This window comes from Pipistrellus hanaki, assembly GCF_964339955.1.
Source record: "Pipistrellus hanaki genome assembly, chromosome: 8".
Lineage (NCBI taxonomy): Eukaryota > Metazoa > Chordata > Mammalia > Chiroptera > Vespertilionidae > Pipistrellus > Pipistrellus hanaki.
Window position 1 is genome coordinate 3,973,360 of NC_140510.1, and position 26,928 is coordinate 4,000,287.

General features: G+C 69.4%; 1 protein-coding gene across 1 annotated transcript in view; it reads left to right on the top strand.

Annotated features, from left to right (window-relative positions):
- PROC (protein C, inactivator of coagulation factors Va and VIIIa) overlaps positions 1–21,315 on the top strand; it is a gene marked incomplete at its 5' end in the record, with an annotated part of 21,877 nt that extends 562 nt beyond the window's left edge. Inside the window, 7 exons of the mRNA XM_084892831.1 lie at positions 14,198–14,422; positions 15,177–15,201; positions 15,275–15,415; positions 15,807–15,941; positions 19,580–19,722; positions 19,891–20,008; positions 20,680–21,315. Coding sequence (XP_084748957.1) covers positions 14,198–14,422; positions 15,177–15,201; positions 15,275–15,415; positions 15,807–15,941; positions 19,580–19,722; positions 19,891–20,008; positions 20,680–21,254 — 1,362 coding nt within the window. The 3' untranslated portion in view covers positions 21,255–21,315. The remainder of the gene's footprint in view (positions 1–14,197; positions 14,423–15,176; positions 15,202–15,274; positions 15,416–15,806; positions 15,942–19,579; positions 19,723–19,890; positions 20,009–20,679) is intronic.
- Between the last annotated feature and the right edge of the window lie 5,613 nt (positions 21,316–26,928).

Here is a 26,928-nt window from a genome sequence, read left to right on the forward strand (position 1 = left end):
GTTTTGTTCATCCCCACCCAAGGATATTTTCCCCACTAATTGTTTAGAGCACATGTGTCAAACACAAGGCCCGCGGGCCAAATCCAGCCCGCCAGGCCTTGCAATGTGGCCCGCACCGCGCTGTCATCACTGCACTCCGCTGTCAGTTTATGACATTGTCAGTTTATGACTGTTCAGTAAACCATTCGGCCCGCGATTTAGGCTGGATTTTGGATTTTGGCCCCTTCTCTGATTGAGTTCGACACCCCTAGTTTAGAGGGAAGGAGGGAATAGGGAGAGAGAGGGAGGGAGAGGGAGAGGGAGAAGTGAGAGAGACAGGTCAATTGGTACCTTCCCACATGTGACCAGGGATCAAATCCAAGACCCTTTGGTGAACAGGCTGACACACTAACCACTGAGCAGCACTGGCCAGGGCTTTATGCCGCCCCTTGAGCTGCTGCTCTGCCTAGGGTGCCCTTCCCCTTCCCTCTCCCCCGGCCCTCCCCGTCCAGCCCCTCCGCTCAGGCACACCTTCCAGCCCGTGCATTTTCTCTCAAGCCCCCCCCCCAGCTGCCCTGTCCCACGACAGAGCGGGAGCCCAGCAGGCGGCGGTCCTCACTGGGGGCGGCCTGTCACCGGGCGGCGGTGGGCAGTGCCGGGGGAGGTGGCTCCGGCGGCTGCTCAGTGACCGCCGAGGACAGGGCCGGCGGCGGCGGAGCTCATTCTGGACCTTCCCCAGCAACGCCCGCCCCTTCGCCTGAGCACTGAGGGTCACCCCCAGGCGGAGGTCACCGGGAGGCCTGGTGGTCAGGTCTGCGGGCCCCGCCTGCAGCCTCATTCAAGTGGGGAAGACGGAGAGGACGGGTCCTCCCAGGCTCACCCGCTTGGCCCCATCCCAGGCCCCTCCACCAAGTGAGCCCAGACGCAGTGCTCTCCAGTGAGCGCCCCTCCCCCCGGACCGCAGTGCTCTCCAGTGAGCGCCCTCCCCCCCGGACGCAGTGCTCTCCAGTGAGCGCCCCTTCCCCCCGGACGCAGTGCTCTCCAGTGAGTGCCCTCCCCCCCCGGACGCAGTGCTCTCCAGTGAGCGCCCTCCCCTCCCCCCCGACGCAGTGCTCTCCAGTGAGCGCCCTCCCCTCCCCCCCGGACGCAGTGCTCTCCAGTGAGCGCCCTCCCCTCCCCCCCGGACGCAGTGCTCTCCAGTGAGCGCCCTCCCCTCCCCCCCGGACGCAGTGCTCTCCAGTGAGCGCCCTCCCCCCGGACGCAGTGCTCTCCAGTGAGCGCCCCTCCCCTCCCCCCGGACGCAGTGCTCTCCAGTGAGCGCCCTCCCCTCCCCCGGACGCAGTGCTCTCCAGTGAGTGCCCTCCCCCCGGACGCAGTGCTCTCCAGTGAGCGCCCTCCCCTCCCCCCCGGACGCAGTGCTCTCCAGTGAGCGCCCTCCCCCCGGACGCAGTGCTCTCCAGTGAGCGCCCTCCCCTCCCCCCCGGACGCAGTGCTCTCCAGTGAGCGCCCTCCCCTCCCCCCGGACGCAGTGCTCTCCAGTGAGCGCCCTCCCCCCGGACGCAGTGCTCTCCAGTGAGCGCCCTCCCCTCCCCCCCAGACGCAGTGCTCTCCAGTGAGCGCCCTCCCCCCCGGACGCAGTGCTCTCCAGTGAGTGCCCTCCCCTCCCCCCCGGACGCAGTGCTCTCCAGTGAGCGCCCTCCCCTCCCCCCCAGACGCAGTGCTCTCCAGTGAGCGCCCTCCCCCCCGGACGCAGTGCTCTCCAGTGAGTGCCCTCCCCTCCCCCCCGGACGCAGTGCTCTCCAGTGAGCGCCCTCCCCTCCCCCCGGACGCAGTGCTCTCCAGTGAGCGCCCTCCCCCCCGGACGCAGTGCTCTCCAGTGAGCGCCCTCCCCCCCGGACGCAGTGCTCTCCAGTGAGCGCCCTCCCCTCCCCCGGACGCAGTGCTCTCCAGTGAGTGCCCTCCCCCCGGACGCAGTGCTCTCCAGTGAGCGCCCTCCCCCCCGGACGCAGTGCTCTCCAGTGAGCGCCCTCCCTCCCCCGGACGCAGTGCTCTCCAGTGAGCGCCCTCCCCCCCGGACGCAGTGCTCTCCAGTGAGCGCCCCTCCCCCCCGGACGCAGTGCTCTCCAGTGAGCGCCCTCCCCTCCCCCGGACGCAGTGCTCTCCAGTGAGTGCCCTCCCCCCGGACGCAGTGCTCTCCAGTGAGCGCCCTCCCCCCCCGGACGCAGTGCTCTCCAGTGAGCGCCCTCCCCTCCCCCCCGGACGCAGTGCTCTCCAGTGAGCGCCCTCCCCCCCGGACGCAGTGCTCTCCAGTGAGCGCCCCTCCCCCCCCGGACGCAGTGCTCTCCAGTGAGCGCCCTCCCCTCCCCCCCGGACGCAGTGCTCTCCAGTGAGCGCCCTCCCCTCCCCCCCGGACGCAGTGCTCTCCAGTGAGCGCCCTCCCCCCGGACGCAGTGCTCTCCAGTGCCCTCCCCCCCCCCGGACGCAGTGCTCTCCAGTGAGCGCCCTCCCCTCCCCCCCGGACGCAGTGCTCTCCAGTGAGCGCCCTCCCCTCCCCCCCGGACGCAGTGCTCTCCAGTGAGCGCCCTCCCCTCCCCCCCGGACGCAGTGCTCTCCAGTGAGCGCCCCTCCCCCCCCGGACGCAGTGCTCTCCAGTGAGCGCCCTCCCCCCCGGACGCAGTGCTCTCCAGTGAGCGCCCTCCCCTCCCCCCCAGACGCAGTGCTCTCCAGTGAGCCCCCCCCCCGGACGCAGTGCTCTCCAGTGAGCGCCCTCCCCTCCCCCCGGACGCAGTGCTCTCCAGTGAGCGCCCTCCCCCCGGACGCAGTGCTCTCCAGTGAGTGCCCTCCCCCCCCGGACGCAGTGCTCTCCAGTGAGCGCCCTCCCCCCCGGACGCAGTGCTCTCCAGTGAGCGCCCTCCCCCCCGGACGCAGTGCTCTCCAGTGAGTGCCCTCCCCCCCGGACGCAGTGCTCTCCAGTGAGCGCCCTCCCCTCCCCCCCGGACGCAGTGCTCTCCAGTGAGCGCCCTCCCCCCGGACGCAGTGCTCTCCAGTGAGCGCCCTCCCCCCCGGACGCAGTGCTCTCCAGTGAGCGCCCTCCCCTCCCCCCCAGACGCAGTGCTCTCCAGTGAGCCCCCCCCGGACGCAGTGCTCTCCAGTGAGCGCCCTCCCCTCCCCCCCGGACGCAGTGCTCTCCAGTGAGCGCCCTCCCCTCCCCCCGGACGCAGTGCTCTCCAGTGAGCGCCCCTCCCCCCCGGACGCAGTGCTCTCCAGTGAGCGCCCTCCCCCCGGACGCAGTGCTCTCCAGTGAGTGCCCTCCCCCCCGGACGCAGTGCTCTCCAGTGAGCGCCCTCCCCTCCCCCCGGACGCAGTGCTCTCCAGTGAGCGCCCTCCCCTCCCCCCCGGACGCAGTGCTCTCCAGTGAGCGCCCTCCCCTCCCCCCGGACGCAGTGCTCTCCAGTGAGCGCCCTCCCCCCCGGACGCAGTGCTCTCCAGTGAGCGCCCCTCCCCCCCGGACGCAGTGCTCTCCAGTGAGCGCCCTCCCCCCCGGACGCAGTGCTCCCAGTGAGCGCCCTCCCCCCGGACGCAGTGCTCTCCAGTGAGCCCCCCCCCGGACGCAGTGCTCTCCAGTGAGCGCCCTCCCCCCGGACGCAGTGCTCTCCAGTGAGCGCCCTCCCCTCCCCCCGGACGCAGTGCTCTCCAGTGAGCGCCCTCCCCTCCCCCCCGGACGCAGTGCTCTCCAGTGAGCGCCCTCCCCTCCCCCCCGGACGCAGTGCTCTCCAGTGAGCGCCCTCCCCCCGACGCAGTGCTCTCCAGTGAGCGCCCCTCCCCCCCGGACGCAGTGCTCTCCAGTGAGCGCCCTCCCCCCCGGACGCAGTGCTCTCCAGTGAGTGCCCTCCCCCCCGGACGCAGTGCTCTCCAGTGAGCGCCCTCCCCCCCGGACGCAGTGCTCTCCAGTGAGCGCCCTCCCCCCCGGACGCAGTGCTCTCCAGTGAGTGCCCTCCCCCCGGACGCAGTGCTCTCCAGTGAGCGCCCTCCCCTCCCCCCGGACGCAGTGCTCTCCAGTGAGCGCCCTCCCCCCGGACGCAGTGCTCTCCAGTGAGCGCCCTCCCCCCGGACGCAGTGCTCTCCAGTGAGCGCCCTCCCCTCCCCCCCAGACGCAGTGCTCTCCAGTGAGCCCCCCCCCGGACGCAGTGCTCTCCAGTGAGCGCCCTCCCCTCCCCCCCGGACGCAGTGCTCTCCAGTGAGCGCCCTCCCCTCCCCCCCGGACGCAGTGCTCTCCAGTGAGCGCCCCTCCCCCCCGGACGCAGTGCTCTCCAGTGAGCGCCCTCCCCCCCGGACGCAGTGCTCTCCAGTGAGTGCCCTCCCCCCCGGACGCAGTGCTCTCCAGTGAGCGCCCTCCCCTCCCCCCGGACGCAGTGCTCTCCAGTGAGCGCCCCTCCCCCCGGACGCAGTGCTCTCCAGTGAGCGCCCTCCCCCCGGACGCAGTGCTCTCCAGTGAGCGCCCCTCCCCCCGGACGCAGTGCTCTCCAGTGAGCGCCCTCCCCCCCGGACGCAGTGCTCTCCAGTGAGTGCCCTCCCCCCCGGACGCAGTGCTCTCCAGTGAGCGCCCTCCCCCCCGGACGCAGTGCTCTCCAGTGAGCGCCCTCCCCTCCCCCCCGGACGCAGTGCTCTCCAGTGAGCGCCCTCCCCCTCCCCCCCGGACGCAGTGCTCTCCAGTGAGCGCCCTCCCCTCCCCCCCGGACGCAGTGCTCTCCAGTGAGCGCCCTCCCCCCCGGACGCAGTGCTCTCCAGTGAGCGCCCCTCCCCCCGGACGCAGTGCTCTCCAGTGAGCGCCCTCCCCCCCCGGACGCAGTGCTCTCCAGTGAGCGCCCTCCCCTCCCCCCGGACGCAGTGCTCTCCAGTGAGCGCCCTCCCCCCCGGACGCAGTGCTCTCCAGTGAGCGCCCTCCCCCCCGGACGCAGTGCTCTCCAGTGAGTGCCCTCCCCCCCGGACGCAGTGCTCTCCAGTGAGCGCCCTCCCCTCCCCCCGGACGCAGTGCTCTCCAGTGAGCGCCCTCCCCCCGGACGCAGTGCTCTCCAGTGAGCGCCCTCCCCCCCGGACGCAGTGCTCTCCAGTGAGCGCCCTCCCCTCCCCCCCAGACGCAGTGCTCTCCAGTGAGCCCCCCCCCGGACGCAGTGCTCTCCAGTGAGCGCCCTCCCCTCCCCCCCGGACGCAGTGCTCTCCAGTGAGCGCCCTCCCCTCCCCCCGGACGCAGTGCTCTCCAGTGAGCGCCCCTCCCCCCGGACGCAGTGCTCTCCAGTGAGCGCCCTCCCCCCGGACGCAGTGCTCTCCAGTGAGTGCCTCCCCCCCGGACGCAGTGCTCTCCAGTGAGCGCCCTCCCCTCCCCCCGGACGCAGTGCTCTCCAGTGAGCGCCCTCCCCTCCCCCCCGGACGCAGTGCTCTCCAGTGAGCGCCCTCCCCTCCCCCCGGACGCAGTGCTCTCCAGTGAGCGCCCTCCCCCCCGGACGCAGTGCTCTCCAGTGAGCGCCCCTCCCCCCCGGACGCAGTGCTCTCCAGTGACCCGCCTCCCCCCCGGACGCAGTGCTCTCCAGTGAGCGCCCTCCCCCCCGGACGCAGTGCTCTCCAGTGAGCCCCCCCCCGGACGCAGTGCTCTCCAGTGAGCGCCCTCCCCCCGGACGCAGTGCTCTCCAGTGAGCGCCCTCCCCTCCCCCCCGGACGCAGTGCTCTCCAGTGAGCGCCCTCCCCTCCCCCCCGGACGCAGTGCTCTCCAGTGAGCGCCCTCCCCTCCCCCCCGGACGCAGTGCTCTCCAGTGAGCGCCCCTCCCCTCCCCCCGGACGCAGTGCTCTCCAGTGAGCGCCCCTCCCCCCCGGACGCAGTGCTCTCCAGTGAGCGCCCTCCCCCCCGGACGCAGTGCTCTCCAGTGAGTGCCCTCCCCCCCGGACGCAGTGCTCTCCAGTGAGCGCCCTCCCCCCGGACGCAGTGCTCTCCAGTGAGCGCCCTCCCCCCCGGACGCCAGTGCTCTCCAGTGAGTGCCCTCCCCCCGGACGCAGTGCTCTCCAGTGAGCGCCCTCCCCTCCCCCCGGACGCAGTGCTCTCCAGTGAGCGGCCCTCCCCCCGGACGCAGTGCTCTCCAGTGAGCGCCCTCCCCCCCGGACGCAGTGCTCTCCAGTGAGCGCCCTCCCCTCCCCCCCAGACGCAGTGCTCTCCAGTGAGCCCCCCCCGGACGCAGTGCTCTCCAGTGAGCGCCCTCCCCTCCCCCCGGACGCAGTGCTCTCCAGTGAGCGCCCTCCCCCTCCCCCCCGGACGCAGTGCTCTCCAGTGAGCGCCCTCCCCCCCGGACGCAGTGCTCTCCAGTGAGCGCCCTCCCCCCCGGACGCAGTGCTCTCCAGTGAGTGCCCTCCCCCCCGGACGCAGTGCTCTCCAGTGAGCGCCCTCCCCTCCCCCCGGACGCAGTGCTCTCCAGTGAGCGCCCCTCCCCCCGGACGCAGTGCTCTCCAGTGAGCGCCCTCCCCCCCGGACGCAGTGCTCTCCAGTGAGCGCCCCTCCCCCCGGACGCAGTGCTCTCCAGTGAGCGCCCTCCCCCCCGGACGCAGTGCTCTCCAGTGAGCGCCCTCCCCCCGGACGCAGTGCTCTCCAGTGAGCGCCCTCCCCCCGGACGCAGTGCTCTCCAGTGAGCGCCCTCCCCCCCGGACGCAGTGCTCTCCAGTGAGCGCCCTCCCCTCCCCCCCGGACGCAGTGCTCTCCAGTGAGCGCCCTCCCCTCCCCCCCGGACGCAGTGCTCTCCAGTGAGCGCCCTCCCCTCCCCCCCGGACGCAGTGCTCTCCAGTGAGCGCCCTCCCCCCCGGACGCAGTGCTCTCCCAGTGAGCGCCCCTCCCCCCGGACGCAGAGCTCTCTCCAGTGAGCGCCCTCCCCCCGGACGCAGTGCTCTCCAGTGAGCGCCCTCCCCCCGGACGCAGTGCTCTCCAGTGAGCCCCCCCCCCCGGACGCAGTGCTCTCCAGTGAGCGCCCTCCCCCCGGACGCAGTGCTCTCCAGTGAGCGCCCTCCCCTCCCCCCCGGACGCAGTGCTCTCCAGTGAGCGCCCTCCCCCCGGACGCAGTGCTCTCCAGTGAGCGCCCTCCCCCCGGACGCAGTGCTCTCCAGTGAGCGCCCCTCCCCTCCCCCCCGGACCCAGTGCTCTCCAGTGAGCGCCCTCCCCTCCCCCCCGGACGCAGTGCTCTCCAGTGAGTGCCCTCCCCCCAGACGCAGTGCTCTCCAGTGAGCGCCCTCCCCTCCCCCCCGGACGCAGTGCTCTCCAGTGAGCGCCCCTCCCCTCCCCTCCGGACGCAGTGCTCTCCAGTGAGCGCCCTCCCCCCGGACGCAGTGCTCTCCAGTGAGCGCCCTCCCCTCCCCCCCGGACGCAGTGCTCTCCAGTGAGCGCCCTCCCCCCGGACGCAGTGCTCTCCAGTGAGCGCCCTCCCCCCGGACGCAGTGCTCTCCAGTGAGCGCCCTCCCCCGCGGACGCAGTGCTCTCCAGTGAGCCCCCCCCCCGGACGCAGTGCTCTCCAGTGAGCGCCCTCCCCCCGGACGCAGTGCTCTCCAGTGAGCGCCCTCCCCCCCGGACGCAGTGCTCTCCAGTGAGCGCCCCTCCCCTCCCCCCCGGACCCAGTGCTCTCCAGTGAGCGCCCTCCCTTCCCCCCGGACGCAGTGCTCTCCAGTGAGTGCCCTCCCCCCCAGACGCAGTGCTCTCCAGTGAGCGCCCTCCCCTCCCCCCGGACGCAGTGCTCTCCAGTGAGCGCCCCTCCCCCTCCCCTCCGGACGCAGTGCTCTCCAGTGAGCGCCCTCCCCTCCCCCCCGGACGCAGTGCTCTCCAGTGAGCGCCCTCCCCCGGACGCAGTGCTCTCCAGTGAGCGCCTCCCCCCCGGACGCAGTGCTCTCCAGTGAGCGCCCCTCCCCTCCCCCCCGGACCCAGTGCTCTCCAGTGAGCGCCCTCCCCTCCCCCCCGGACGCAGTGCTCTCCAGTGAGTGCCCTCCCCCCCAGACGCAGTGCTCTCCAGTGAGCGCCCTCCCCTCCCCCCCGGACGCAGTGCTCTCCAGTGAGCGCCCCTCCCCTCCCCTCCGGACGCAGTGCTCTCCAGTGAGCGCCCTCCCCTCCCCCCCGGACGCAGTGCTCTCCAGTGAGCGCCCTCCCCCCGGACGCAGTGCTCTCCAGTGAGCGCCCTCCCCCCGGACGCAGTGCTCTCCAGTGAGCGCCCTCCCCTCCCCCCAGACGCAGTGCTCTCCAGTGAGCCCCCCCCCCGGACGCAGTGCTCTCCAGTGAGGCCCCTCCCCTCCCCCCCGGACGCAGTGCTCTCAGTGAGCGCCCTCCCCTCCCCCCGGACGCAGTGCTCTCCAGTGAGCGCCCTCCCCCCCGGACGCAGTGCTCTCCAGTGAGCGCCCCTCCCCCCGGACGCAGTGCTCTCCAGTGAGTGCCCTCCCCCCGGACGCAGTGCTCTCCAGTGAGCGCCCTCCCCTCCCCCCGGACGCAGTGCTCTCCAGTGAGCGCCCTCCCCTCCCCCCCGGACGCAGTGCTCTCCAGTGAGCGCCCTCCCCCCCGGACGCAGTGCTCTCCAGTGAGCGCCCCTCCCCCCCGGACGCAGTGCTCTCCAGTGAGCGCCCTCCCCCCCGGACGCAGTGCTCTCCAGTGAGCGCCCTCCCCCCGGACGCAGTGCTCTCCAGTGAGCGCCCTCCCCCCGGACGCAGTGCTCTCCAGTGAGCCCCCCCCCCGGACGCAGTGCTCTCCAGTGAGCGCCCTCCCCCCGGACGCAGTGCTCTCCAGTGAGCGCCCTCCCCCCCGGACGCAGTGCTCTCCAGTGAGCGCCCCTCCCCTCCCCCCCGGACCCAGTGCTCTCCAGTGAGCGCCCTCCCCTCCCCCCGGACGCAGTGCTCTCCAGTGAGTGCCCTCCCCCCCAGACGCAGTGCTCTCCAGTGAGCGCCCTCCCTCCCCCCCGGACGCAGTGCTCTCCAGTGAGCGCCCCTCCCCTCCCCTCCGGACGCAGTGCTCTCCAGTGAGCGCCCTCCCCCCCGGACGCAGTGCTCTCCAGTGAGCGCCCTCCCCTCCCCCCCGGACGCAGTGCTCTCCAGTGAGCGCCCCTCCCCCCCGGACGCAGTGCTCTCCAGTGAGCGCCCTCCCCCCCGGACGCAGTGCTCTCCAGTGAGCGCCCTCCCCCCGGACGCAGTGCTCTCCAGTGAGCGCCCCTCCCCTCCCCCCGGACGCAGTGCTCTCCAGTGAGCGCCCCTCCCCTCCCCCCGGACGCAGTGCTCTCCAGTGAGCGCCCTCCCCTCCCCCCGGACGCAGTGCTCTCCAGTGAGCGCCCTCCCCTCCCCCGGACGCAGTGCTCTCCAGTGAGCGCCCTCCCCTCCCCCCCGGACGCAGTGCTCTCCAGTGAGCGCCCTCCCCTCCCCCCGGACGCAGTGCTCTCCAGTGAGCGCCCCTCCCCTCCCCTCCGGACGCAGTGCTCTCCAGTGAGCGCCCTCCCCCCCGGACGCAGTGCTCTCCAGTGAGCGCCCTCCCCTCCCCCCCGGACGCAGTGCTCTCCAGTGAGCGCCCTCCCCTCCCCCCCGGACGCAGTGCTCTCCAGTGAGCGCCCTCCCCCGGACGCAGTGCTCTCCAGTGAGCGCCCTCCCCTCCCCCCCAGACGCAGTGCTCTCCAGTGAGCGCCCTCCCCTCCCCCCGGACGCAGTGCTCTCCCAGTGAGCGCCCTCCCCTCCCCCCCCCGGACGCAGTGCTCTCCAGTGAGCGCCCCTCCCCCCGGACGCAGTGCTCTCCAGTGAGCGCCCTCCCCCCCCGGACGCAGTGCTCTCCAGTGAGCCCCCCCCCGGACGCAGTGCTCTCCAGTGAGCGCCCTCCCCCGGACGCAGTGCTCTCCAGTGAGCGCCCTCCCCCCGGACGCAGTGCTCTCCAGTGAGCGCCCCTCCCCTCCCCCCCGGACGCAGTGCTCTCCAGTGAGCGCCCTCCCCTCCCCCCCGGACGCAGTGCTCTCCAGTGAGCGCCCTCCCCTCCGGACGCAGTGCTCTCCAGTGAGCGCCCTCCCCCCCGGACGCAGTGCTCTCCAGTGAGCGCCCTCCCCTCCCCCCCGGACGCAGTGCTCTCCAGTGAGCGCCCTCCCCCCCGGACGCAGTGCTCTCCAGTGAGCGCCCTCCCCCCGGACGCAGTGCTCTCCAGTGAGCGCCCTCCCCCCCGGACGCAGTGGCTCTCCAGTGAGCCCCCCCCCGGACGCAGTGCTCTCCAGTGAGCGCCCTCCCCCCGGACGCAGTGCTCTCCAGTGAGCGCCCCTCCCCTCCCCCCGGACGCAGTGCTCTCCAGTGAGCGCCCTCCCCTCCCCCCCGGACGCAGTGCTCTCCAGTGAGGGCCCTCCCCCCGGACGCAGTGCTCTCCAGTGAGCGCCCTCCCCCCGGACGCAGTGCTCTCCAGTGAGCGCCCCTCCCCTCCCCTCCGGACGCAGTGCTCTCCAGTGAGCGCCCTCCCCCCCGGACGCAGTGCTCTCCAGTGAGCGCCCTCCCTCCCCCCGGACGCAGTGCTCTCCAGTGAGCGCCCCTCCCCCCGGACGCAGTGCTCTCCAGTGAGCGCCCTCCCCCCGGACGCAGTGCTCTCCAGTGAGCGCCCTCCCCCCCGGACGCAGTGCTCTCCAGTGAGCGCCCCTCCCCTCCCCCCGGACGCAGTGCTCTCCAGTGAGCGCCCCTCCCCTCCCCCCCGGACGCAGTGCTCTCCAGTGAGCGCCCTCCCCTCCCCCCGGACGCAGTGCTCTCCAGTGAGCCGCCCTCCCCTCCCCCCGGACGCAGTGCTCTCCAGTGAGCGCCCTCCCCTCCCCCCCGGACGCAGTGCTCTCCAGTGAGCGCCCTCCCCTCCCCCCGGACGCAGTGCTCTCCAGTGAGCGCCCCTCCCCTCCCCCCCGGACGCAGTGCTCTCCAGTGAGCGCCCTCCCCTCCCCCCGGACGCAGTGCTCTCCAGTGAGCGCCCTCCCCTCCCCCCGGACGCAGTGCTCTCCAGTGAGCGCCCTCCCCTCCCCCCGGACGCAGTGCTCTCCAGTGAGCGCCCTCCCCTCCCCCCCGGACGCAGTGCTCTCCAGTGAGCGCCCTCCCCTCCCCCCGGACGCAGTGCTCTCCAGTGAGCGCCCCTCCCCTCCCCCCCGGACGCAGTGCTCTCCAGTGAGCGCCCCTCCCCTCCCCCCCGGACGCAGTGCTCTCCAGTGAGCGCCCTCCCCTCCCCCCGGACGCAGTGCTCTCCAGTGAGCGCCCTCCCCTCCCCCCGGACGCAGTGCTCTCCAGTGAGCGCCCTCCCCTCCCCCCCGGACGCAGTGCTCTCCAGTGAGCGCCCTCCCCTCCCCCCCAGACGCAGTGCTCTCCAGTGAGTGCCCTCCCCCCCGGACGCAGTGCTCTCCAGTGAGTGCCCTCCCCCCCAGATGCAGTGCTCTCCAGTGAGTGCCCTCCCCCCCGGACGCAGTGCTCTCCAGTGAGCGCTCTCCCCCCCGGACGCAGTGCTCTCCAGTGAGCGCCCCTCCCCCCGGACGCAGTGCTCTCCAGTGAGCCCCCCCCCAGACGCAGTGCTCTCCAGTGAGCGCCCTCCCCCCCGGACGCAGTGCTCTCCAGTGAGCGCCCCTCCCCTCCCCCCCGGACGCAGTGCTCTCCAGTGAGCGCCCTCCCCTCCCCCCCGGACGCAGTGCTCTCCAGTGAGCGCCCTCCCCCCGGACGCAGTGCTCTCCAGTGAGCGCCCTCCCCCCCGGACGCAGTGCTCTCCAGTGAGCCCCCCCCCCGGACGCAGTGCTCTCCAGTGAGCGCCCTCCCCTCCCCCCCGGACGCAGTGCTCTCCAGTGAGCGCCCCTCCCCCCCGGACGCAGTGCTCTCCAGTGAGCGCCCTCCCCCCCGGACGCAGTGCTCTCCAGTGAGCGCCCCTCCCCTCCCCCCCGGACGCAGTGCTCTCCAGTGAGCGCCCTCCCCTCCCCCCCGGACGCAGTGCTCTCCAGTGAGCGCCCTCCCCCCCGGACGCAGTGCTCTCCAGTGAGCGCCCCTCCCCTCCCCCCCGGACGCAGTGCTCTCCAGTGAGCGCCCTCCCCTCCCCCCGGACGCAGTGCTCTCCAGTGAGCGCCCTCCCCTCCCCCCGGACGCAGTGCTCTCCAGTGAGCGCCCCCCCCCCCGGACGCAGTGCTCTCCAGTGAGCGCCCTCCCCTCCCCCCGGACGCAGTGCTCTCCAGTGAGCCCCCCCCCGGACGCAGTGCTCTCCAGTGAGCGCCCTCCCCTCCCCCCCGGACGCAGTGCTCTCCAGTGAGCGCCCTCCCCTCCGGACGCAGTGCTCTCCAGTGAGCGCCCTCCCCCCCGGACGCAGTGCTCTCCAGTGAGCGCCCTCCCCTCCCCCCCGGACGCAGTGCTCTCCAGTGAGCGCCCTCCCCTCCCCCCCGGACGCAGTGCTCTCCAGTGAGCGCCCTCCCCTCCCCCCCGGACGCAGTGCTCTCCAGTGAGCGCCCTCCCCTCCCCCCCGGACGCAGTGCTCTCCAGTGAGCGCCCCTCCCCCCCGGACGCAGTGCTCTCCAGTGAGCGCCCTCCCCCCCGGACGCAGTGCTCTCCAGTGAGCGCCCTCCCCTCCCCCCCAGACGCAGTGCTCTCCAGTGAGTGCCCTCCCCCCCGGACGCAGTGCTCTCCAGTGAGTGCCCTCCCCCCCAGATGCAGTGCTCTCCAGTGAGTGCCCTCCCCCCCGGACGCAGTGCTCTCCAGTGAGCGCTCTCCCCCCCCGGACGCAGTGCTCTCCAGTGAGCGCCCTCCCCCCCGGACGCAGTGCTCTCCAGTGAGTGCCCTCCCCTCCCCCCCGGACGCAGTGCTCTCCAGTGAGCGCCCTCCCCTCCCCCCCGGACGCAGTGCTCTCCAGTGAGCGCCCTCCCCTCCCCCCCGGACGCAGTGCTCTCCAGTGAGCGCCCTCCCCTCCCCCCCGGACGCAGTGCTCTCCAGTGAGCGCCCTCCCCTCCCCCCGGACGCAGTGCTCTCCAGTGAGCGCCCTCCCCTCCCCCCCGGACGCAGTGCTCTCCAGTGAGCCCCCTCCCCCCCGGACGCAGTGCTCTCCAGTGAGCGCCCTCCCCCCCGGACGCAGTGCTCTCCAGTGAGCGCCCTCCCCTCCCCCCGGACGCAGTGCTCTCCAGTGAGCGCCCTCCCCCCCGGACGCAGTGCTCTCCAGTGAGCGCCCTCCCCTCCCCCCCGGACGCAGTGCTCTCCAGTGAGCGCCCTCCCCTCCCCCCCGGACGCAGTGCTCTCCAGTGAGCGCCCTCCCCCCCGGACGCAGTGCTCTCCAGTGAGGGCCCTCCCCCCCGGACGCAGTGCTCTCCAGTGAGGGCCCTCCCCTCCCCCCCGGACGCAGTGCTCTCCAGTGAGCGCCCCTCCCCCCCGGACGCAGTGCTCTCCAGTGAGCGCCCTCCCCTCCCCCCCAGACGCAGTGCTCTCCAGTGAGCGCCCTCCCCCCCGGACGCAGTGCTCTCCAGTGAGCGCCCTCCCCTCCCCCCAGACGCAGTGCTCTCCAGTGAGCGCCCTCCCCTCCCCCCCGGACGCAGTGCTCTCCAGTGAGCGCCCTCCCCTCCCCCCCGGACGCAGTGCTCTCCAGTGAGCGCCCTCCCCCCCGGACGCAGTGCTCTCCAGTGAGCGCCCTCCCCTCCCCCCGGACGCAGTGCTCTCCAGTGAGTGCCCTCCCCCCCGGACGCAGTGCTCTCCAGTGAGGGCCCTCCCCTCCCCCCCAGACGCAGTGCTCTCCAGTGAGCGCCCTCCCCTCCCCCCCGGACGCAGTGCTCTCCAGTGAGCGCCCTCCCCCCCGGACGCAGTGCTCTCCAGTGAGCGCCCCTCCCCTCCCCCCCGGACGCAGTGCTCTCCAGTGAGCGCCCTCCCCTCCCCCCCGGACGCAGTGCTCTCCAGTGAGCGCCCTCCCCCCGGACGCAGTGCTCTCCAGTGAGCGCCCTCCCCCCGGACGCAGTGCTCTCCAGTGAGCGCCCTCCCCTCCCCCCGGACGCAGTGCTCTCCAGTGAGCGCCCTCCCCCCGGACGCAGTGCTCTCCAGTGAGCCCCCTCCCCCCCGGACGCAGTGCTCTCCAGTGAGCGCCCTCCCCTCCCCCCCGGACGCAGTGCTCTCCAGTGAGCCCCCTCCCCCCCGGACGCAGTGCTCTCCAGTGAGCGCCCTCCCCCCCGGACGCAGTGCTCTCCAGTGAGCGCCCTCCCCTCCCCCCCGGACGCAGTGCTCTCCAGTGAGCCCCCCCCCGGACGCAGTGCTCTCCAGTGAGCCCCCCCCCCCAGACGCAGTGTTCTCCAGCGGAGAGCGGGCCCACCAGGTGCTGCGGATACGTAAGCGCGCCAACGCCTTCCTGGAGGAGCTGCGGGCCAGCGACCTGGAGCGCGAGTGCAGGGAGGAGCTCTGCGACCTGGAGGAGGCCCGCGAGTACTTCCAGGACATGGACCGCACGGTGAGGCCGGCTGGGCAGGCTGCACACTGGGTGCGGCTGGCGGGCCTGGCGCGGCGGGGCTGCCTGTGGCCGGAATGCAGCCCGCTGGCACTCTGGCCGGTGGCGTCGGGCAGCGCGGGCTGGTGTCGCGCTCGGCCTGCAGCCCGCCCTCTCCTCCTGCCTCCTCCCGGGGACCAGCAGGCCACCACCTGTCCTCTCTCCCACAGCCTGTGGCCTGATGTGGGACCTGCCCTGACATCTGCCCACAGTCTAGTCTGGGCCAGCTTTGTCCTCCGGCCCCGCCGGGCTGCTGGCCTGGGGCGGGGGCGGACTCCGCTTCCTGACAGTCCCAGGACCCTCCCCCCAAGGCAGTGCCCCTCCGCCGGGGAGCACTTCCTGGCCAGGGTGCCAGGCTGAGGGCACTGGTCTGCTCCCTCCCGGCCTCCTCACCTCGTCTGGGGGCCGTGCTGCAGGAGGGGCGGCCCCGCTGCCAGCAGTGTCTGGCTAGAGAAGCGGCGACTGCCACCTGGAGCACCACCTGCCCGCCGGGAGGAGGCGGGCGCGGCCCGCTCGGGGCGCTCGGCTGCGGGAAGCCGGGAGGCGGGCTGGGAGCGGGCAGCGCGTCCAGGCCTCCGTGCCGAGCCGGGCGGCAGGGAGGAGGGCGGCCCGTCTCCGGGGCAGCGTCCCGGGCTGGGACCAGCAGGCTGACCCTCTGCCCCCGGGGCCGCCGAGCCCGGGCCCCACAGCGGCGCCTGACGCGGGCCTCCCCCCACAGGTGGACTTCATGTCCAAGTACACCGGTGAGTGCTCCGGGCTCCGGGCGGCTGGCGCAGGGTCGGGGGCACCAGTGCCCACTCCAAACCCGTGTCGCAGACGGGGACCAGTGCGCGGCCCTGCCCCCGGAGGAGCACCCTTGCGACAGCCCCTGCTGCAGCCACGGCTCCTGCATCGACGGCATCGGCGACTTCCGCTGTGTCTGTAACCAGGGCTGGGAGGGCCGCTTCTGCGGGAACGGTGAGGCGTCCAGGCGGGGCGGGCACAAGGCCGGGGAGCAGGGCGTGGGGGCAGGGAGGAGGGGGAGCACCATGGGGGGGCGAGGCGGGAGGAGGGGGAGCGCCATGGGGGCGGGAGGGGAGGAGGGGGAGCACCATGGGGGGGCGGGAGGGGAGGAGGGGGAGCGCCATGGGGTGCGGGAGGGGAGGAGGGGGAGCGCCATGGGGTGCGGGAGGGGAGGAGGGGGAGCGCCATAGGGGCGGGAGGGGAGGAGGGGGAGCGCCATGGGGTGCGGGAGGGGAGGAGGGGGAGCGCCATGGGGTGCGGGAGGGGAGGAGGGGGAGCGCCATGGGGGCGGGAGAGGTCTCGGTGGGCAGGCTGCTGCCTTGCTCCAACGTGCCCTGTCTGCCAGAGGTGCGCTTCTCCAACTGCTCGCTGGACAACGGGGGCTGCGCCCACTACTGCCGGGAGGAGGCGGGCGGGCGCCGCTGCAGCTGCGCGCCCGGCTACCAGCTGGCGGACGACCACCAGCAGTGCGAGCCCACAGGTGAGCCCCTGGGAGCCGGGCTGTGCCCGCCCAGCGGCCGCCCAGCGTGCGGACAGCACCGGCGGCCAGGCCCGAGGCCGCCAGCCGGACCCTGAGCCGCCGGGGGAGGGAGCCGGCGCCCACGTCTGCCCTCCGGCCCTCCTCCGGTCCGTCTGTTGTGCTGGACGCGTGCCCGGCTGCGCTGGCCGGGCCGTCAGCAGGCGTCCGGCCGCCGCAGGCGCAGCTCTCGGGCCTGTCCTCTCCGCACCTCCTCCTCTCGCTCTCTTCCTCAAACACCTCTTTTACTGTCTCTTCTGTTGTCCGTTTCTTGGGCTTTGTGTTCTTTCAGGGAACGTTCCTCAGCTTTATATTCCAATCCTTCACTGAAAACAGTCAATAGTTCTACCCTAGCCAGTGTGGCTCAGTGGCGAGAGCATCGGCCGGCGGACCAACAGGTCCCGGGTTCGATTCTGGCCAAGGCAGGTGCCTCGGCGGCAGGCCCCTCCCCGGCCGGGGCCCTGGTCGGCCGTGCAGGAGGCGGCCAGCGATGCGCTGTCACATCGCTGTCCGTCTCTGCTCTCCGCTCTGACCAGCGGGAAAGCACCCTCGAGGGCGGAGTGGCCCAGTCCGACCAGGAGTCAGAGGCTGGGACGCGCCGGTGACAGATTCTCAGGTGGCGGCCCGGCTGCCCTGGGCACCTGCTTGCAGGCTGTCCGGGACTCGAGGGCCCAGGCCCCCACAACCCCTGCCCCCCTTCCCTCCTGTCCCTGAGGGTCCCTCCCCCCAGTGCCTGCTGGTGGCGCCCTGCCGGCCCTCAGAGCAGGCACCTGGGCCACCCCTCTGGCCCGCCCTGTGCCACGGTCTGTGCTGGCGCTCCTCTGCAGGGAGGTGTGTGCAGGGCGGGTGTGTGTGTGTGTGTGTGTGTGTGTGAGCGGGGCGGTGTGTGTGGGGGGGGGGCGGGTGTGTGTGTGTGTGTGTGTGTGCAGGGCGGGTGCATGTGTGTGTGTGTGTGTGTGTGAGCGGGGCGGTGTGTGTGTGGGGGGCGGGTGTGTGTGTGTGTGTGGGGGGGGCGGGTGCGTGTGTGTGTGTGCAGGGCAGGTGTGTGTGTGTGTGCAGGGCGGGTGTGTGTGTGTGTGCAGGGCGGGTGTGTGTGTGTGTGTGTGTGTGTGCAGGGCGGGTGTGTGTGTGTGGGGGGGCGGGTGTGTGTGTGTGTGCAGGGCAGGTGTGTGTGTGTGTGTGTGTGTGTGTGAGCGGGGCGGTGTGTGTGTGTGTGGGGGGGCGGGTGTGTGTGTGTGTGTGTGCAGGGCGGGTGCATGTGTGTGTGTGTGTGTGTGTGAGCGGGGCGGTGTGTGTGTGGGGGGAGGGTGTGTGTGTGTGTGTGTGTGCAGGGCGGGTGCGTGTGTGTGTGTGCAGGGCAGGTGTGTGTGTGTGTGTGTGTGTGTGAGCGGGGCGGTGTGTGTGTGTGTGTGGGGGCGGGTGTGTGTGTGTGTGTGTGTGTGCAGGGCGGGTGCGTGTGTGTGTGTGTGCAGGGCAGGTGAGTGTGTGTGTGTGTGTGCAGGGCGGGTGTGTGTGTGTGCAGGGCAGGTGTGTGTGTGTGTGTGTGTGTGTGTGTGCGGGGCAGGGTGTGTGTGTGTGTGTGTGTGTGTGTGGGGCAGGGTGTGTGTGTGTGTGTGTGTGCAGGGCGGGTGCGTGTGTGTGTGTGTGCAGGGCAGGTGAGTGTGTGTGTGTGTGTGCAGGGCGGGTGTGTGTGTGTGCAGGGCAGGTGTGTGTGTGTGTGTGTGTGTGTGCGGGGCGGGGTGTGTGTGTATGTGTGTGTGTGGCTGCAGCCCCTCAAAGGAGGCCCGGGCTCTCCCCACACAGCTGCCCCCCTCCCTGCCCCGTCCGTCCTGGGGGCACCTCGGGTCACCTACCCCGGCTTCCCTGGCGCTGATGGCCGTCACCGAGGGCGTCCCCGTCCCCGAGGGCGTCCCCGTCACCGAGGGCGTCCCCGTCCCCGAGGGCGTCCCCGTCACCGAGGGCGTCCCCGTCACCGAGGGCGTCCCCGTCACCGAGGGCGTCCCCGTCACCGAGGGCGTCCCCGTCACCGAGGGCGTCCCCGTCCCCGAGGGCGTCCCCGTCCCCGAGGGCGTCCCCGTCACCGAGGGCGTCCCCGTCCCCGAGGGCGTCCCCGAGGGCGTCCCCGTCCCTGAGGGCGTCCCCGTCACCGAGGGCGTCCCCGTCACCGAGGGCGTCCCCGTCACCGAGGGCGTCCCCGTCACCGAGGGCGTCCCCGTCACCGAGGGCCGTCCCCGTCACCGAGGGCGTCCCCGTCACCGAGGGCCGTCCCCGTCACCGAGGGCGTCCCCATCGCTGAGGGCGTCCCCGTCACCGATGGCCGTCCCCGAGGGCGTCCCCGTCCCTGAGGGCCTCCCGGTCACCGATGGCCGTCCCCGAGGGCGTCCCGGTCACCGATGGCCGTCCCCGAGGGCGTCCCCGTCCCCGATGGCCGTCCCCGAGGGCGTCCCCGTCCCCGAGGGCGTCCCCGAGGGCGTCCCCGTCACCGAGGGCGTCCCCGTCACCGAGGGCGTCCCCGTCCCCGAGGGCGTCCCCGTCACCGAGGGCCGTCCCCGTCACCGAGGGCGTCCCCGTCCCCGAGGGCGTCCCCGAGGGCGTCCCCGTCACCGAGGGCGTCCCCGTCCCCGAGGGCGTCCCCGTCCCCGAGGGCGTCCCCGTCACCGATGGCCGTCCCCGAGGGCGTCCCCGTCCCCGAGGGCGTCCCCGTCACCGAGGGCCGTCCCCGTCACCGAGGGCGTCCCCGTCCCCGAGGGCGTCCCCGAGGGCGTCCCCGTCACCGAGGGCGTCCCCGTCCCCGAGGGCGTCCCCGTCCCCGATGGCCGTCCCCGAGGGCGTCCCCGTCCCCGAGGGCGTCCCCGTCACCGAGGGCCGTCCCCGAGGGCGTCCCCGTCACCGATGGCCGTCCCCGAGGGCGTCCCCGTCCCCGAGGGCGTCCCCGAGGGCGTCCCCGTCACCGAGGGCGTCCCCGTCACCGAGGGCGTCCCCGTCACCGAGGGCGTCCCCGTCACCGAGGGCGTCCCCGTCACCGAGGGCGTCCCCGTCACCGAGGGCCGTCCCCGAGGGCGTCCCCGTCACCGATGGCGTCCCCGAGGGCGTCCCCGAGGGCGTCCCCGTCACCGATGGCCGTCACCGAGGGCGTCCCCGTCCCCGAGGGCGTCCCCGTCACCGATGGCCGTCCCCGAGGGCGTCCCCGTCACCGATGGCCGTCCCTGAGGGCGTCCCCGTCCCCGAGGGCGTCCCGGGCACTGAGGGCGTCCCCGTCGCCCAGGGCGTCACCAAGGGGAGTGCTCCCTCAGCGGTGCTGCCTCCCCAGCCCCTGCTGCTCTCGTCCCGGCGGGTCCCACCGCTGCGCCCTCTGCTCTGCCAGGCGGCCTCCTCTCTGGGGGTTCCCTGAGAATGCCCCCTCCTCCCTCGCGGAGCGAGGAGGGTGGCAGCACCCCTTCCTGCACCTCAGGGTCCTCCCCACAGGCGGGGGCGGGGCGGGACCGAGCTGAGTGACCTCCCAGGCCACAGGGAGGCCCCTGTCCGCCGCCTGCCGAGCGAGGGGCCGAGGCGGCATTGGGGGTGCGGCAGGCCCTCACCCCCCCCCCCCCCCCGCCCCGCAGTGAGCTTCCCCTGCGGGAGGCCGCGGGGCCCCGCGGACAGGAAGGGCCCGGCCGCCCTGAAGTGCTGTGCGGACCAGGACCAGGAGGGCCAGCCGCGGCTGGTCAACGGGAAGCTGACCCTGCAGGGGGAGAGCCCCTGGCAGGTGAGGGGCCGCGGCCCGGGCACAGAAAAGGGAGGTGCCACCTGTGCCGGGGAGGCCAGTGCCGCAGGCGCTGGGGGGAGGGACAGGCCCGCTCTGACTGCAGAACGGGGCGGGCGGCGGCCTGGCGCCGGAGGCTGGGTGTGAGACCAGCTGCTCCCTCCCTGCCAGGTGGTCCTGCTGGACTCGAAGAAGAAGCTGGCCTGCGGGGCGGTGCTGGTGCACCCCGCCTGGGTGCTGACGGCCGCCCACTGCATGGAGCCCCGCCGGAAGCTCACCGTCAGGCTCGGTGCGGCGGGGCCCGCGGCTGCGGGGGGGGGGGGGGGGGCGGGCAGGGGGCGGGCAGCAGGCCGGCTCTCTGCCCCTCCCGCGGGCCAGGCGCTCACTCAGTGTGTGCGAGGGGCCCAGACACGCCGTGCTCTGCACAGACCCGGCCCTGCTGGCCTCAGGGCCACATCCTCACCGGGCATCCCCACCCAGCCAGCTGCTTCCCTGCCGCCTGCGGGCCCCAAGCCTCGGCCCCTCTGTCCTGCTTCCGAGGGGGGTGGGGTGCTCACCCCATTCTCTGCAAAAGAGACGGACGGGCGTGCTGCCGGGGCCAGCTCGCTCCGGCAATCCCCGCAGGCCTGCGGCCGGCTCTGCGGGAAGCGGCCTGACAGGACCGGCGTCCGCTGTGGCCCGGACCTTGCTTCCCTGCAGATCCGATCCCCTCGGGCCTCCTCTCTGGGCCTTGCTGCTCCTGCCCCGCCCCCATGGCAGGTCCCGGGCGCCCGCTGGCACTGCCGCCCTGTCCCGCTGGCTGCAGGCTCTCTCTCCAGGCGCAGCCCCTGCTCTCCAGCGCTCTGTCTGGGAGTCTGAATTTCAGACCCGCGCTCTGCCCCTTCACCACGACAGGCTGCTGTCCTCGAGGGGCCCGGGCCGGGTGCGGGGACGGCCGCCCTGACCGCCCTCTGCCCGCAGGGGAGTACGACCTGCGGCGCCGGGAGAAGGGCGAGGTGGACCTGGACATCACGGAGGTGCTGGTGCACCCCAACTACAGCAGGAGCACCTCGGACAACGACATCGCGCTGCTGCGCCTGGCGCAGGCCGCCGCGCTCTCGCCGACCATCGTGCCCGTGTGCCTGCCGGACGGCGGCCTGGCGGAGCGCGAGCTGGCCCAGGAGGGCAGGGAGACCGTGGTGACCGGCTGGGGCTTCCGCAGCGAGACCGGGCGCAACCGCACCTCCATCCTCAGCTTCATCCGGATCCCCGTGGTCCCGCAGGGCCGGTGCGCCCAGGTCATGCACAACGCGGTGTCGGAGAACATGCTGTGCGCGGGCATCCTCGGGGACCCGCGGGACGCCTGCGAGGGCGACAGCGGGGGGCCCATGGTGGCCGCCTTCCGGGGCACCTGGTTCCTCGTGGGCCTGGTGAGCTGGGGCGAGGGCTGCGGGCGCCTCCACAACTACGGCGTCTACACCCGCGTCAGCCGCTACCTCGACTGGATCCACGGCCACATGGGCGCCCCGGCCCCCCCAGGCAGCCCGCGGCCCTAGCCGCCCCGGCCCCCGGCCCGGCCGTGCGGGCCGCTGTGGCATTAAAGGGGCCTGCAACGCACCGCGCTGTGTCTCCATCTCTGCGGGCCGGGGAGTGGGGGTACTGAGGCGTCCGGAGCGGGATCTAAGCCCCACAGCAACCCGTGGGGTGGGGAAGAGCACATCCGAGTTCTGTGGGGTCTGAAGCCGCTCACATCTGGGGACTCTATGAAAAAGAATTTTTAAAGAATGACTTCAACACTGGAGAGCCTCCGGGCCGTGGGGGCCTGTGCAGGTCCGAGCTCTGACCCAGAGCGCGGCCCACGGCTCGGGAGGTTTGCGGCTGGACCAGGATTCACACCCAGGTCTGTTTCCCGCACCCGGGCTCCTGTCACAGGTCCCAGGACAGATGCAGGGGAGCCCCGGGGAGGGGGGCTGGAGGTGCTAGCTGGGCCAGAATGTCTCCAGTGCGGGGGGAAGCGCCACAGGCTGAGGCTGTCCTGACCAGCTGATGGCAGAGACCTGTGGCTCCGAGAGGTGAGGCAGCTGCCCATGAGGGCGGGAGCCACAGCCCTGAGCTTGGTCCATCGTGCGAGGCTCAGTCACTCCTCCTGCAGGGGCAGTGCGGGCTGGGTGGGAGCAACCCTCTGCCTGGCTGAGCACTTGCCCCGACAGAGCTTTCGCATCCTGGGGAGCTGCCATCCTGGGGGAGCTGGCCCGCCCACCCTCACATCCTGGCTGGGCCAGTTCAGGGTCCGTGCCCAGACACAGACCTTTTAAAACTCCCAGGAGTTGTCAGCGTGCGTGCCAGGGGCTGAGACCACGGCCTCTCCTGCTTGGGCCTCAGACTCAGGGCCCAGGAGCACGGAGACAGAGCCTCGGAAAGCGACTGTTGATGGTGCCAGGGCGTCAGCACCACCGCTGCTCGGCCAGCGGGAGCCAGGACCCCCGAGTCAGCCCCCCGTGTGAGCACGGAGGAGGCCTGGGCGGGCTGCAGCGTTCGCCTGCGGAGGGGTGGGGCGAGGGAGGGTAGGAGGACTTGGAGACGGGAGGAAGCCAGGCCTGAGGTGGGAACCCTCGGCTGGTTAGCACCAGGGGCGTGTGCCCACGCTGGCCGTGGGCCGGGATGGACTGAGGATGACTGTGCTGGAGGTCTGTGCCCATCAGAGTGCCAGGTGGGTCTCCTGTCAGATGCTTCACTAGCACAGGCCAGACAGCTCCTAGGATGGCCAGGGAAACTAGTGGAAATGATGAAGCACACAGCAGGTAACTTCTCTGGAAGTGGTCCTAAGGGCAAACAAAACAAGAACAAAAATGCAGCTCTTAAACCAACACCACAAAACGTGACCTGTCCCAGACAAACAGGGGAGAAAGACAAGCAGCCAGCACGAAGGTCATTGCCTTTCTATCGGCCAACAACGTCCATGTGGACAGGAGAAGGAAAAGCAAACATCGGTGCCAATCACCTGGGAAAAATCAGTACAAATGGAGCCACTTTAAAATGGAGCAGAGCTGCCATCCCGGGAGCTGCCATCCCGGGAGCTGCCATCCTGGGGGAGCTGCCATCCCGGGAGCTGGGGGAGCTGCCATCCTGGGGGAGCTGCCATCCTGGGGGAGCTGCCATCCTGGGGGAGCTGCCATCCCGGGAGCTGCCATCCCGGGAGCTGCCATCCCGGGAGCTGCCATCCCGGAGGCTGCCATCCCGGGAGCTGCCATCCTGGGGGAGCTGCCATCCCGGGAGCTGCCATCCTGGGGGAGCTGCCATCCTGGGAGCTGCCATCCCGGGAGCTGCCATCCCGGGAGCTGCCATCCCGGGAGCTGCCATCCCGGGAGCAGCCTTACACATCTGACTTCCAGCCTCTGGGTGTGGAAGCAGGCACAGGGACCTGCGGGCGGGCCCAGCGGCCTGGCCTCGGGAAGCACTGTGTGCAGGGATTCCCAGAGAGCAGTGTCCTGAGCACCAGGCCGGACACCGAGCACGCTGTCTGACCGGCCCTGTGTCAGCGCGTCTGCACCAGAGGAAGCCGCGCCTGGGCAGGAGCCGTCCCTCCTCCCGAGCCCTGGCCTCGGGCTCCCGTCAGACGCTGCTTGGGCTCCTGCCTGCGTATGTGCTTACCAAATAGCTATTTTAAAATCTCAAATAACTGTTGTTAGTCTCACTCTGGCCTTTTGTTTTTGGGCTAACAAAGTCTAAAGAAAATGAATACTTCGCTATAAATTATGGAGACCTTGTACCAGAAATGTGTGATGAGAGAGAAAATGCCGATAAAGGAAATGATGGAAGACCTACATGCGTGAGGAGCCATGTTGGGAGACTCAACACAGAGAAAGTGTCCACGTTCCTAACCCGGCAGGTATCTGGGTAGGCACAGATAAGCTTAATATGTATGGAAAGGACCCTGAATACCCAAATGCTTTAGAACATGAGAATACATTAGAAGGCTCCCTCTCCGGTGTCATGGCTTATAATCTAGATCGGCAATCAAGGCCGTTGTAGTGTTAGTGGAGGGAGAGACACAAAACAGGATCCAAAAGTAGCGCCCCCACATGGCACTTCTGTGCCACAGGCGCCAAGGCAGCTGGCTGGAGGGAGAGCTTCCCACACAGCGGAGCCCCCACCACCACACCCTTCCTGGACCCACGCCTCACACCGACACTCCGTGTGGACTAAGCACAGAACTAAAATGAAGCAAGAAGAGTCAACGGGAACGATGGAAGCAGATGGAAAGAAGCATAAGTGTAATTCATGAAACATACCGATTAAGAGAGAGAACTCACAAAATAAAAATAAATCTGACAATATATTATCTACAGACAGCTTAAAAAAAGCACTGCAAGATTGGAAGTAAAGAATGCTAGAAATTCCATACAAGTGGAGAGACAGTGAAGACCATGATTTTAATAACTGGTAAAATAGAAACCAAGGAAAAATATCACAAAGGACAAAGGTGGAGGTTAAAGACTGATAAAATAATCATGTATAATAATAAAAGCACAATATGCACATCTCCCGAACAGCGGAACCACCATCGGACGACCACAAATATACACGCACTTGTGCCAGGCCAGCTGAGCGCGTGATTGGTCGGGGGGGGGTTTGAGGGGGGGGCATTGCCCCACGATTGCCCCACAGAGGGAAGCCCAGGCCCCACTCTGCGGGTGATCAATTGGAGGCTCTCCGGAACCGGGGAGCTGGGGTGTGGCGGCAGACACAGGCAGCACCAGGTGGAGGTGGGGCCACAGAGCCAGCATCAGGGGGAAGGAAGGTCTATCCTTGCATGAATTTCATGCATCGGGCCTCTAGTGATAACTTGTGCCTCTAAAACCATAGATTCAAAATATGTGAACCAGCAAGTGATAGAAGGGCAGGGAGAAATAAACAATTGTAGTTGGAGATTTTAAAAAGCTCCCTCAGAAACCAGTAAAAAGGTATGTAGAAGGTTTGAGCAATGAAATAATTTATGCAAGCAGGCGGGGCCAAGGAAGGCTCAGCAACTCTCAGGGACTCAGAATGTGGAAGAGCTCAGGGGACTCAGTGGTTGGGTGTCAACCTATCAAATAGGAGGTCAGGGTTCAATTCCCAGTTAGGGCACAGGCTCAGGTTGCAAGCTTAATCCCTAGTGGGGGCATGCAGGAGGCAGCTGATAGATGATTCTCTCTCATCATTTATATTTCTACCTTTCTCTCCCTCTTTCTTCCTCTCTGAAATCAATATATATATTAAAACTATGTGATTTAAACTATGTCCTCTCTCCAAAAGGCAGGAAAATAACAAATTAATAACAAAAAATAGTTTTTATATGTTCTCAAATTAACATAATAAAAATCATAAGAGAAATTAAGAAACAGCAAGAACTGAGTGTTAAATTGTGGGACATAGAGCAATGCATCAAGGGAAATTATATCTTTAAATACACTAATCAAAAAACAAGTTAAAATCTATATCTATATCATTTATCTATCTATAACTAACACACACACACACACACACGATTTATGTTAAGGAATTTGCTCATGCAGTTGGGGGGCTTGGCCAGTCCCAGATCTGATCGGATAGATTTATAGGCTGTAGATTCGGGGAAGGATTACGGTTTGAGTCAAAGGCCATCTGTCGGTGGGATTCTGCCGGGACTGACCAGCAGACCCTGAGTGACAGATGAATGATCACTCTGACACACGTTTCTGTGACAGAGAGGGCTAAGGGACTGCCTGGCTAAAGGAACCAAACAGTCCTGTTCGCCTGCCTCCTTAGGCTTTTATAGTCATGACAGCTTGAACTAAAATTAGACCCAATCAGCAGGGTGAGTATCCTTGAGAAAGCACATGCTTCTACAAGATCTGGTCTGAAGACTAAGCACAGATTCCAGTAAAATACCGGAGGCTCGGACTTGTTTGGAAAACGTCAAGGCAGGGGTGGCCACCTTCAGCAAGGTCCTTTCCAACCAGGCCCGTGCTTCCCCACAGAATTCCTTCCTGCTCAGGGGAGGTCAGGCTCTGTTCTCTTGCTCAGTCTACCCATCCAAGTGTCAATTTCATGCAAAAATGCCCTCGCAGAAAACATTGAGCAGTGTCTGGCCCAGTGTGGCCCTGGCCCAGCTGCCCAGTTGCTGCATAAAATGAACCATCAGGAAGCGTTATGGCGTGAACTGAATTCCCTCCCCCCAAGTTTATACAGGAGCAGGGGAGCCTCTGCTATGACTGGGGTTCTTATAAAGGGGAATTTGAACATAGACACACCCACCGCAAGTGGAGATGTGAACACACAGGGAGAACGCCTGGCGGGCAAAGGGTCAGGACTAGTGGGTCAGTCCCAGGGGAGGCCATGAGGGCCCGGGAGGAGACAGCTGGCGGCCAGGGCTGGGAGTGCAGAACTGAACCCCTTCGCTGCTGTGGACCGGCTCAGGCTTCTCAACAGCAGCCGGAGGGAAACGCAGACGCTCCCTTTTGATGAGGAGGGAGAGGCCAGAGGGGCCTGAGAGTCCCCCGAGGGAGTCCTTGTGGGGGAGAGGCTCTGTCGGTGAGCGGGAGGGGGGGAGTCATGTCCGTGGGGCAGTGTCAATATTTGGGATGGCTCCGTCATTAGCCAACGTCAGCCTGTCCTTTGGCAGGCCCCGGGGCAGGTGCTGGCGAGGCCGGCCTGGCGGCAGCTGGAGGGGCCAGCTCTCTGAGCCCACCCTGCCCGCCTACGGGCCGGGGTCTTCGCCACAACTGGGAGTGGAGGGCAGCAGGTGGCAGCCCGCCCTCTCTGCCCAGAGCTCCACACCGAGGGGGTTCTTGCCTAGTAAGGAGCTGGCTGAACAAGTAAGCACTAAGGCCCTAAAACAGTGGGGAAATGAGTTTTAAAGGGACCTGCCAAGAAAAAAAAAAAAAAAAAAGCATTGGAAGTTATCAACAAAAGTCAGAATTTTGACAGACTTTACTGCACTTTTTTTTTTTTAATTTTTAAGTATATTTTTATTGATTTCAGAGAGGAATGGAGTGGGAGAGAGAGCAACATCGATGGTGAGAGTCACTGGTCAGCTGCCTCCTGCATGTTCCACACGGGGAATCGAGCCTGCAGCCCAGCACGTGCCCTGCCCGGGAATTGAGTCATGACCCTGGTTCCTAGGTTGATGCTCAGCCACTGAGCCACGCTGGCTGGGCTTCCCGGCACTTGTTTTGCGGTTTAGCATTACTTTATTTCAGATTTATCTGG